Below are 12255 nucleotides of genomic sequence, written 5' to 3'. Positions count from 1 at the left end.
AAGAAGTTCTATCGAAGCTGAATTTTGAGCTGTTGCATCCACAACGGCTAAAGTTCAATGGCTCATCTCATTCCTAAGTGAACTGGGTATTTCATTCACCATAATACCTGCCATATAATGTGATAACGTGAGTGCCACTTCATATTTAGCAAATCCAGTTTTCCACTCAAGAATGAAGCACCTTGCCTTAGACTTCCATTTTATAAGAGAAAAGGTACAACATGGTTCTCTATGGGTTTAACACATAGTGGATGATGACCAACTAGTTGATGCTCTCACCAAAACTCTTCCAAAACTGCATTTTCATTATCTCATATCCAAGATTGGTCTTCTCCTTGGATCGTCCATCTTGCGGGGGAGTATTAAGATATAACTATGTTATATCTATTTTCCATTTATCCCACACGTATTTACTTTGTCAAATATTGTTATCGTATATATCTCAATCCATGTATATCTCTATTAGTTAGTTGTAACACTTTCTTATAAATATCCCTCAGTAATCAATCTTGAGTAATATACACAATACAGTTCACGTATTTTCTCTTCTTATCGTAATCTTTATAAAATTTCTCCCTTCGATCTCACTGCAAGGGGGGGGGGGGTGTTAGTGTATACAGCTTTGTATAATTCATGTATATTGTTTAGCCCATCTACTATTGCCTATAATCTTTAAGCTCAAGTGGCCCATGTATCTTCTATATGTATCATTTGAGCTGAATGAGAATCTTACTATTCAACAATAAGATATGCAAACAACAATAAAATGATAGACATTAAATTGGTGGTTCACATGATTAAATTTATGCAAAAAACTCTCCTTTTGTAAAAAAGTTATGGGCATATTGAACTGATGAGTTATTCTTATGTGCCATTAACAAGCTCAACAAATAAGTCCTGCTATTTTGGATCTTAAGATGTACCTCAATATATGCATCTTAATTTTGACATGTAACTTTTCACAAAAAAGATGAACAATGGACACCAAAAGGGAACATGCCATCGTCCCACCACTTATAAGAAAGAGACCCCGAAACCCATAAAGATTTAGGATTTTTGGTGAAGGGGAAGAAAAATCCTTTGGGATCACCACATGTGCAGATTCATGTTTTAACCATTTATCCTCTAAAGTTTTCAATGTCCCGTCTTGACGCATCTTTGCTATCTCAGTCGACATCTCTCCGGCCAATGGTGAACCTTTTTGGAACACCTGAAAACAGAGCAAGCTACATAAGAAATACAAAAGTAATGGAAGTAGACTTAATAGAAGATGCCAAAAGGATTGGAGAACACTAACAAAGCCAAAACCATTAGTTGTTGATGCTGTTGCGATCAAGGAGAGATCAGAAGAAGGATACATTGCAATAACTGTTTTGAGGTAAAGGATCTCATTGATGATTGCATCAACACTTCCACTTGTTAATGCTTTAGCATAGCCATCAGGTGAATATAGTTTCTCAATTTTTGGGCCGCCAAAGTTCAATCTGTTAAAGACAAGTCCCCCTAAAGGGGAAACATCCAGGAATCCAATAGATATCTGATTCATTCCAATCTGTTGTACAGTTAAAAGTGAACTCAAAGTTGCAGTGTAACTTGATGTCAGCACAAGCACTACGAAAACCCAAACCGTGACCACAAATCTTGATAGATTACTCTGCAGTTTCTCCCCTGAAGTTTTAGATATTAATGCCCATAAGTATCAAATCTTTAAGTAAAATGAGACAAATGAAAAGATTAAGAGAGCTTACTGTGAGCATAAACAAGGGTTGAAAAGGAAAACCAAAGGGTTGTTCCAAATTGCTGTCTTGCTGAACCTTGAAATTCTTCATTTGTAGGATGTTCGATAAACCAAACGACAAACCCCAAAAATAGAAAGAAACAAGCACTTGTGATCCAAAGATCTGCACTAAGAGGATCCAAGAAGATCCACGTGCTTTTCTTGGAATTGTGGACTAGTGTCCCGATTCCAAGATCAGTGAAGGGTAATGTGAAGTCGACATAGAGAGATCTATTTGCTGTGATTGTTATATCCCCAACAGCAACATCATATTCTTTAAGAGAGATTTTTTCGATTACGTCATCATAACTCATTCCATCCTTATAAGGGAGCTGAATAATCTCAACGCCTACTCCATAATCCAATGCATTAAATGCGGCACTGAAAACATCCCCACAAAAGCCACTGACACCCGATAGATTTGTTATGGGATCAACAGTCAGCTGTAACAAATTCGGGAATGTGGCAAAATCTGGAACCAGAATCCTCAGCTTCTTGCCATTGGCTTGTAACATCCTACACTTTGGTGAAGTTTCAGACCCACCCGGCAATATGATACTTTCCAGGCCATGATTGGAAGAAGAATTTGATTTTCCAATTTCTTTCACAAACTCACCATTCGTAGACATCATCATCCAGAACCCTACCCTCCTACCACCCTTACCAATCACATTTACAACTTCCATGGCTTTTGAGATGCTTCTCGCATTCATAAGCTTGAATTCACCACCTAAACCTTGGAAGTTGACTCTTAACATCTCATCTAAAAGTGATGTGCCAACTATATCCAACTCTTTTGAAACAAATTCTTTAGTTTTTACCGACTCGATAGCAGTGGCTAGCGCGTGAACTGCATCATATGCCCATATCCCATTAGAATCTACCTCCTTAAACTCCTTAAAAGGGTTTAAAGCATAATGTTCCTTCCTCCATTTTGATGAAAAGTTGTGAAGCTTTCTTGATGCTGGTAAATATGATCTGAAACCCACAGCCCCCTGCATCGATTTGATTGCTTCAGCATCCATGGAATCCAACAAGTTGGTAGTCTTACTTGTTATGATCCACATGTATCCTTCATCCATCATGCCCAACTCTTTTGCCATGGAAAAAAGATGGGCTGCTAGAGAAGGTGGTGTGTGGACAACAAACACCATGGCTGGAATGGTTTGAAGCTTGTGAAGCTCTTCCCCGACTTGTTCTTTGCTGGCATAGGTCGAAATTAGGCTTGTATGCTTAACTTGTATGCCTTTCTCTTGAAATGCACTAAACATATAAGCAACCATTTCTCTTCCATCTGTAGTGTCCTCACAGAGAACAATCACGTTCTTGGTCTCAAACGATTCAACCATAGCAGCAATGCCTTTGAACTGAGTGGTTTCATCTTCTGCAATTCGAAGAAAGTAAGGATTCTGATTCAAAAAGGGAGTTGTTGAAAACGAAAGAATGGGCACATTGGCTTTGTCACCCAAAACCTCCAAGAATCTTGCTTGGGATGTTGATTCTGGACCTATTATCGCTTGCATTTTACTATTCTCCAAAAGATCCAGAGCTGAATGTCCATGATCAATATATTAATTAGTATTCAAAACTAAAGTTTACTAAAAACTAAAAACAAAGAATCAAATATACCAGCAGATAACGCACGCAGTGTTTCTCCTTGAGTATCCCTCTTCGTAAAAACTATCCTTGTTCTATAGTGAGGATTTTCAGTGTAAAAGTCAGAGATAGCCTGAGTAATGCAACCATAAACGATCTTCCCTACCCATGATTCCATGTCAAGAATCACTCCCACCTGTATGTCCTTGTAAGATGGATCTTCATTTGCTGTTAAAAGGGTTTGAAAGCTAAGCAACATCAATATCAGGAATGAAAATAACCTGCTATTCGCCATTGGCAATCGAAAGTTTAAGTTTCCTGCAGCTCTTGGAGCATCAAGTTGACACAGGTACCGTTTTACAAGTGAAGAAAGAAAATGGAGTCCTGTCGGACAAAAGAACATAAACAAATATATAGGAGTTTAGTATATGGTCTCATGATAGCTCGTTGTTGACATTTGATTATTTTAATTATGCCGCCATGGAAGACCAACATTGACCAGAGAAATAAATCCTGGTCAGAGCTCTTGCGAGCTATCAGCATGTATGCCAAGCCCTAATGATTGGCTAATTGTAAGCATGGATCAAAAAATGGGTTAGGTCTCATTACGCTCTGGTTACATGGTCGTGATTCCTCAACCTTGTACCTAACGATCGGCTAATTGTAAGCTAGCATCATCATTTGACCAAACCTCGGAAGTTTTGACTAAAGTGATTAAAGACGTTTTTTTGGGGTTAGTTTGAAAAAGATAATCGAGCTTTTTTCGTGAATCTTCTAGATTAAGTGATTGAAAGACGACATAAATAATGGGTTGGATAAGAAATTGGAGATATAATCAACTCCATGACGATTCTTCACAACTACATATAAATCAAATCTAACTTTTGGTCCATATAGCTTGTTCCAATCTACATTTTTAGTTTATATTTTGATTTTTAACATGGCTAGTCCCTATAGTTCCAAAAACTTGCACTGGTTGGTACTAACTCCCTCAATTTTGTTGGTACTAACTCCCTCAATTTTCATTTGTTCACTACATAAGAGATTATGAAAATGCACTTACTTTTGTCCTTTTTCTGATTTCGTCCATTTTTCTTATTATTGTCATTTCTAAAAGGGAAAATGACTTAAAAGTCCAACGAAGTTTCCAAACCGTTTAAAAAACTCGAATCATGTTTTGTCTGTTCAAAAAAACCCAACAAACTTAACATTTTATCTAAAAAATCCAACTAAGTTACACTTTTTCGAAAGTCAAATAAAGAAAACAGATGACGTGGCTTATTACCGTATCGGAAAAATGATTTGTTAGACCAACGAAGTTTCCAAAACGTTTAAAAAACTTCAATCATATTTTGATTGTTCAAAAAAAAACCCAACAAACTTAAACAAAACAAAATTGGAATTTTCTGAACGGTTTGAAATTTTGTTGGACTTTTTAGACAAAAGGTTAGGTTCGTTGGATTTTTTTGAACAGACAAAACATGATTGGAGTTTTTTGAATGGTTTGAAAACTTTTTTGGGCTTTTAAGTCATTTTCCCTTTTTTCCCTTTCTAAAACTTGAGTTTTGTCTAATTTCATAACAATGTAATAAGAACCGCTCTATTCCACTAGGCCGTTATATGTATCAAACCAATTTGGGACAATACTAGGTACTTTAAAATCATGAAATTAAGGATTCGGTACAATCAATACCGTAAATGCAAGTTATACCGTTAATGCAAAAATTCTCGGTTCAGCACCATGCTCATTCCTATATTCCACCACTATCACGACAATCAGAGCGGTTCCAAACATATTTGGGCTTGGGGCGAGAGAAATAAAAACCGTTAAAATGCACAAAAATTTCATCAACTTTTTTATATTAATTCGATAATTGAATGAAAATTACTTGTACTACCATATATATATATATATATATATATATATATATATATATATATATATATATATATATATATTAACAGTAACCATTCTTGCAATCTTGGCAGAGACCCAGGAGTGCTCCTCTAGCATTTGTGTTCTCAGATACACGCTGCTAAGCTTAAGCCAGCATCAACTTTTCTCAATTAGTTGAATTCCCACACACTCGATTGAAACATCCACATTAGTAGAATTCACAATTGCGGCCTTTGCTGCCGTATTTTCCCACAAGTAAACAAATGTACAGGAGGCTACAATAAACTAGTGTAACGCTTGACATTTGCCTTCCACCGTCGAACGATTACCGGCCAATTCGATTTGGCTGTAACGTAGAGAGGAAACGGGAATAAGGCAGGGTAAAGAGGTCAATGGTGTTCAACCAAGAAGGGGTAAAGGAGAGGGGCGATGGAGTTACTGGAGGTGGTTGGAACTGGAAAATGAGAGGTGGGGGAGGAGGTGGGAGGCGGCGATGACCATTAGTGCAATTTTTTGATCATGTAAAGGGTAATTATTTTAGGGCTAGATATTTTAAGCCATAAGTGTGAGAATTAGAGATGAGTATTGGAACCGACCCGAACTGGAACCGGCCTAGAACCGAACTTGGTGGAAAATAGAAACCGAACAGGTCCGTCGGTTGATCCTCGAGAAATAGCAACATACGGTTCCGGTTCCCACCGGTTCCCGGTTCAAAAAATTCACAATAATATCGTCCCAGTCGAGAAATAGCAACATACGGTTACGGTTCCCGGTTCTAAAAATCCACAAGATTATTGTCCCGGTCCTGGCCCGATCGGTTCTATATGGTACCGGTAGGGTTTCGGCCGGTTCCCCAATCCTAATGCTCATCCCTAGTGAGGATGAAATATAAATGACGCTCTTTGCAACTTTAAATTGCGTAATCGGGTGTTATTAATTGAAAGATGATGAGAAATTGTTGACTATAAGGAAAAATTGAAGTATAGTGGAAATTCATGAATATTGTTTTTTTTAAACGGAAACCAATTTAGAGGAAGCCTCACCATAATATTTCATTGGTGATTTGAGTTCGAGATCTTTTACAGTGCAAACTCAACCTCCAAGGGGATTTCCAGGGAAACTTCCCACACATGGGGTAGAAGGAGATTTGTTAAGGGAAGGAGACACGGCCTACCCTGATATTTTGGTTAGAAGTAATCTTTATATTTTAATTTTATATATATTAGGTCTAAAAATATAAAATTTTGGTTGTGGCTCTTGTTCACCAATATTTCGTTCATAACAAGAATAAGCAATCCAAATAACAATTAAACCAAAAGTCAGATTAATTCAGTCATAAACACAAAGTAAATGGGTTTAACACCTAAATCAGAAAGTAGCACATAATGGAATCATAGTGGAATGCTAATCCTGGTCCTGACAACAAACCACATGATTTCCGACATGAATCCGCTCTCTAATCCCTCGTATCTTTTCTCTAGTTAGCTTAACGGCATTCCGAACGCCTTCTAGAGCCTCAAAACGACAGAACAAAAGTTACTTGTCAACTAAAGATTAATCGAAATCAAGTTCTTCCCTTAAGTTGGCCGAAAGTGGCAATTTATAGGATTTGGAACCGATCTACGTACGATGGGCATACTTAAATTACACAGGACGTACAGAGAAGATGATCATGATCTGGATCCGAAAACCTATCCCAGTACGTTGGGCGTACCACTAACTACGCTTAGAGTACGTAGGGCGTATACCCATTACATGGGGCGTAATGGGCCTCCATATAAAAATGGGTTAAACTCTTTGGCCAACTAAATCAAATGGTATTCATAAAAAGAATGGAATTTGTAAGATGATGTGAAGAGGAGTCGAGCTCTACACCTAATATTTAAGACAGGATGTTGAAGTAGGTTAACTAAAAACAATTATTTAAAAAAAGGAGTAGTTTTATAAATTTTGAAGTGTTAATTTTGCTTCTGTTGTGTTGTGCATGATTAAAATATTGTTATGGAATCATCAATCCCCAAAGAGTTAAACCACTACCAGATTCTCCAATTCATAACTCGTCAACTATGAAGCTGCCACAAAGGCTAGATAGGAGACAATTCAAATGATGACGGCAACAACAACAAATCTGCTCACCCATAATTAATGAGAACAAAAGTACAAAACAGTGTTCTCTTTTTCCCACTTGTTCAAAAGAAGGTCCTAAGGTCCTTCTGCTCATGTGGCCGGAGGAAAATAAGAAGAAAGCTAACCCATAGTTTTGGTCGAGCGAAGCACAACCATGTCATAAAAAGACTTTAATTAGGAAGGATTCATAAACAAATGATTCTGAAATTGTATGATGATTGCATTATAATACACATACACAAGAACGACATATATAACCAATGTATGCTAACAAAAAGGAGACCGAATAGGAAAATGTACAGAAATATACAGCTATGATTGACTAATTAATAAGAAAAATCTATACTAATAAATAAAACTCATTTTCTGCCACATGTCATGTCCTCACTAATTTGGACACATGGCATTTTAATAGATTTTTAGAATTTATTTATTTCCACATGGAATTTTCTGATTTGTTCACATATCATAACTTATTTCGGTTACAATTGAGAGAAATAAATGCTTTATTGAAAAAGAAATGATATATTTATAATGTAATAAATGACATAATTAATGAGAGCTCTAAAATTGATATTGATATTAAATTTAATGTTTAAATATTGATATTAAATTTTTATTTTTAATAAACCCGTGTAGTACACGGGTCTTACACCTAGTATATAACATATATGAAGTATATCTTATCTTTTGATATGCCCCCACAAGATGGAGGATCCATCGAAGACTCCAATATTGGAACGAAGTTTCTCAAAAGGACCACATGTGCGAGGTTCTGTTAACGCATCATCGAATTGATAAAAAGTGTTGATATGAAAAAATCGCAACGAACCATTGGTAACCTTTCCCGAACAAAATGATGATCTAGAATAATATGTTTCATGCGAGAGTGATACACTGGATTGGTACAGGAGTAAGTGGCTCCGATATTGTCACAATATAAGGTGTGCGGTTGAGTGGTAGGAATGCCCAAGTCAGTCAGGAGGTTCTGAACCCATACAATCTCTGATGTTGCATTAGCTAGGGTCTTGTATTCGGCTTCAATGGATGATGATCTTGAAACAGATTTTTGTCGAGTTGAGTGACATGATATGATTTTGGAGCTAAGATATAACAGATATACAATAGTAGAGGGACCACCACATTTAATTCCTCCCAATTAGAATAAAAAAAAAACCCTTGAAATCCATGGAGGATCCACGATTGAGAAATAAACCATGACGAATTGTGCCTTTTAAGTATCTGAGAACCCATTTTAATGATTAGCAATGATTTTTTTGAGGGAGAGTGCATAAACTGAGACAGGTTATTGATCTCAAAGAAGATATTTGGTCGTGTGAAATCCAAGTATTGAAGAGAGCCCACTAACCTCCAATACAGTGTTGGATCAATGCTTGCAAACCCATCTTGCGATTTGAGAAGAACTGAAGAGTCCAGCGAGGTAGCTACCTCATTTGGTCCATCCATGTGAAAAAGTTTCAAGAGATTTGTGGATATGACAATGTTGAGAGAGGAAGAGGCCATTCGTTGTTCATATAACTTCAACGCCTAGGAAGTAGTGAAGAGGTTGTAACGCCCCGATTCTCAGGTATTTATTTTATGGTTTAAATTTTCATAATTTCAAGGTCTACTCGACGAGTTGGATGCCCCGACTCATCGAGTAACAGCGGGTTGGGCCACGTGTTTAAGTTACCTACTCATCGAGTCCAAGATAGGACTCGACGAGTAAGAGTTGGAGGATGAAACCCTAATCTCTAGGGTTTTGCACCCTATTTAAAGGATCATTAGCCTCCTTTAGCCCCCTTACAGTCTCTTGAGAGTCCAGCAAACCCTAATTCGTGTGTGTGCTCCATTTGTGTGTGTGTTTTAAGCTTTAGAAGGTGAATCTTAGTGAGAGGAGCTTGAAGATCAAGGACCTAGCAGCAAGGAACTTGTGTGGATCTGAAGTCTACCTCAGTTAGCATCATTTGAAGGTATCAAGTCGTTACCTTGACCTCATTTCCTTCTAGATCCCATTTGGTTAAAGATTGGGACTTTTCTAGCATATTAGGAAGCTATTCTTGGGTATGAACTAAGAACTGAAGTTGCAACTTCATATTTGAACTCTCTTTGGTCTCTACGTCCATAAAGCTTCCAACTTTAGCAAGTACGAACCTCTCATTAGGTGTAAAACTCCATTTCAAGCTTGGATTTGACATTATGGGTCTTTAGAGCCTTGCATGCACGTAAAGTTTGCAACTTTACGTGATAAACATGCCTTGGGAAACTGGATCTGCAATATGGAACCTTAAAATGTCTTAAAAAGCATCTGTATGGATAAAGGTCCTGAAAGGACACGGCGAGTTGCATGGTCAACGCGACAAGTCCAATGAAGATTGTCGTGCAAGGACTTTTGCATGGACTCAACAAGTCAGTGGGGTGACTCGGCGAGTCAACTAGGGTTTTCCCGACATTGGACACATATTAACTCGACGAGTTGCAGGGTTAGTGGGGCAATTTCATGACTACTTGAGTTCTGGAAGGACTCGACTAGTCGTTGACTGCACTCGATGAGTCGAGTCAACATAGACTGTTAACTTTGACCAAAGGGTTGACTAATTGACTTCTGGGGACATTTTGGGAATTTATGAACATGGTTCTATGGTGAATATAGGTGGTGGATTTTATGGCAGTGATCCGAGAGTTTGAGCTTATCTTTCGAGTCGACAGTTAAGAGGTGAGTTATCCTCACTATACTCAAGGGTTAAAGGCACCAAGGCTGACCCTTTAGATTGTTATCTTGATATGTTACGCTAGTATGATCTGTTAGATTAGTATCCTAGTAGGTAGGATGATATTATGTGGTATGTGGTATGATTTGTTAGATCGCTATCCTGGTAAATAGGATGGTATTATGTGCTATGTGGTATGATCTGTTAGATTAGTTTGCTGTCTATAGACTGTTATGTGATTATCTGTTATATGTGCACATGTTTGTTTGGCGGTTGAGGCTTATCTGCTTTGTGCGAAAGCCAATAGACCTGGGAATTCCAACCTATTGGTTGTGGACTGTAAGTATTCCATTCCGAGGATGATTGGACTCATAATATGTGGGCATTCCAACCTATTGGTTGTGGGCCTAGGGTATTCAATCCCGAGGATGATTGGACCATATCATGTTGGCATTCCAACCGGATGGTTGAAGGCTTGGGGTATTCCAACCCGATGGTTGACTAGACCCATAGTAAGTTGTTTATGATTATATGTGTATTGTTGTGGATATGGGTATTTTGGGGGAACTCACTAAGCTTTCAGGCTTACAGTTTTAGTTTATTGTTTCAGGTACATCAACGGATCGGGGCAAGGCGAAGGCGTGATCGTACAGCTCCTCATGTTTTGCTTATATTTCTAGGAAAACTCTGATAATATATATTTTGAAAACAAGTTTTGTAATGGTTAATGGTTTTGAAATGTTTTTAAAAGTTTAAATTGGGCATGATTTTTTTATGGGTGTTATAGAGGTCCAAGATCTTTGATTGAGAAATGATTGGGTAGGGCAGTGGTGGAGCTAGATGGAGCGTTAGAGGTACTACAATACCCCCAAAAAAAAAAAAAAAAAATATATATATATATATATATATATATATATATATATATATATATATATATATATAAGATATTATTTGTAAACATGTTTCATGTTATTGTACCCCCAACTAAAGTGATTATAACATTTTTTTAACGTCCGATATTGGATAACTACATATAATATATATTTACAATGTTTGTACACCCTATATTAAAATTCATGGTTTCGCCACTAGGCTATGGTGAAAACAAAAGCATCTAGGAACGAGGGGTTGTTTCCTGTAAGGACAAAGTCATTAACATAGACTAGGAGATAGCTATAGATGCCATTTTTCTTGTAAATAAAGAGAGAAGCGTTGGCTTAGGACTTGTGAAAACCAATTGAGAGAAGGAATATGATGAGCTCTATGTATGAAGTTCGAGGCGCTTGTTTTAGGCCATATAGAGATTTTTTTGATTTGTAAATATGGGAGGGAAATTAGGGATGAGTAAAGCCTCGTGGTTGAGTCATAAATACTTCGTCATAAAGGGTACCACGGAGAAAGGCATTGTTCACGTCAAGTTGACGGAGTGGCCACTTCTGAGAGAGTTATGGAAAGAACTGTGTGTATGGTGACTGGTTTGGTAACATGGTTAAAGTTGTTAAAATAGTCTTTGTCATATTGTTGGAGGAAACCTTTAGCAAGTAAGCGGGCTTTGTCTTTGGCGATTGAGCCATCTAGATTGCGTTTGATTCTAAAAATCCATTTGCAACCAATTGGTGAGTGAGATGATTTAGGAACAAGTTCCCATGTACTATTTTGGATCAAGGCATGAAATTCTTGATCCTTGTCTTCACGCCACTTGGGGTCTTTGATGGGTTGAGTTTGGGTAGTGGGTTCAATAGTGGTGGGAATGGGTTGGAGGGTGGAAGAGTTGACAAAGGGTAAATTAAAGTAATTAGAGTTTGGTTTGCGGATACGAGTTTGAGGAGGTTGTTCAGGAGAGGGAATGGGGCATATGTGAGGTGGGTAATGTAGGAGCTATCTGAAGTTTGTGAGGAGGGAGTAGGAGATGAGGGCTGGACATATTGTGTTGGTTGTTGAATGATGGTGGTGGGTGGTACCACCGTGATGGGTGTAGTTGTAGTTGGTGAATTTATGCCAAGTTAAGAAGTGACAGGTTGAGAGGTGGCAGGTGGTGAGGGTGGCATAGGTGTTGAATTTGTATCAGATTGAGAGGTAATCAGAGAGGTAAGAAATATATTGGGTGTGGGAAGGATTTCATTATGAGGTGATTTATTTGAAGGAAA

General features: G+C 37.7%; 1 protein-coding gene across 1 annotated transcript; it reads right to left on the bottom strand.

The window, feature by feature from the left end:
- Positions 1-826: 826 nt before the first annotated feature.
- Positions 827-3736, bottom strand: LOC145017593 (glutamate receptor 1.2-like). Its single transcript, XM_078975590.1, has 4 exons — positions 3407-3736; positions 1749-3326; positions 1298-1668; positions 827-1210 (listed from the first exon to the last, which is right to left on the bottom strand). Exons 1-4 carry the CDS (start codon positions 3666-3668, stop codon positions 884-886), a joined length of 2538 nt encoding a protein of 845 aa, XP_078831716.1. The 5' UTR covers positions 3669-3736; the 3' UTR covers positions 827-883.
- Between the last annotated feature and the right edge of the window lie 8519 nt (positions 3737-12255).

The sequence above is a fragment of the Lactuca saligna genome, chromosome 9 (assembly GCF_052625555.1).
Source record: "Lactuca saligna cultivar CGN05327 chromosome 9, ASM5262555v1, whole genome shotgun sequence".
Lineage (NCBI taxonomy): Eukaryota > Viridiplantae > Streptophyta > Magnoliopsida > Asterales > Asteraceae > Lactuca > Lactuca saligna.
The sequence above is the reverse complement of the archived record's forward strand: the minus strand, read 5'-3'. Positions and strand labels throughout refer to the sequence as shown.

What these genes read in the sequence shown, in the direction of transcription:
- LOC145017593 (XM_078975590.1), bottom strand. Translation starts at nt 3,668, where the DNA reads ATGGCGAATAGCAGGTTATTTTCATTCCTGATATTGATGTTGCTTAGC. An exon ending in AACCCTTGTTTATGCTCACA is followed by an intron (nt 1,669 to 1,748) that starts GTAAGCTCTCTT and finishes CTAAAACTTCAG; the next exon opens with GGGAGAAACTGCAGAGTAAT. An exon ending in CAACTAATGGTTTTGGCTTT is followed by an intron (nt 1,211 to 1,297) that starts GTTAGTGTTCTC and finishes CTCTGTTTTCAG; the next exon opens with GTGTTCCAAAAAGGTTCACC.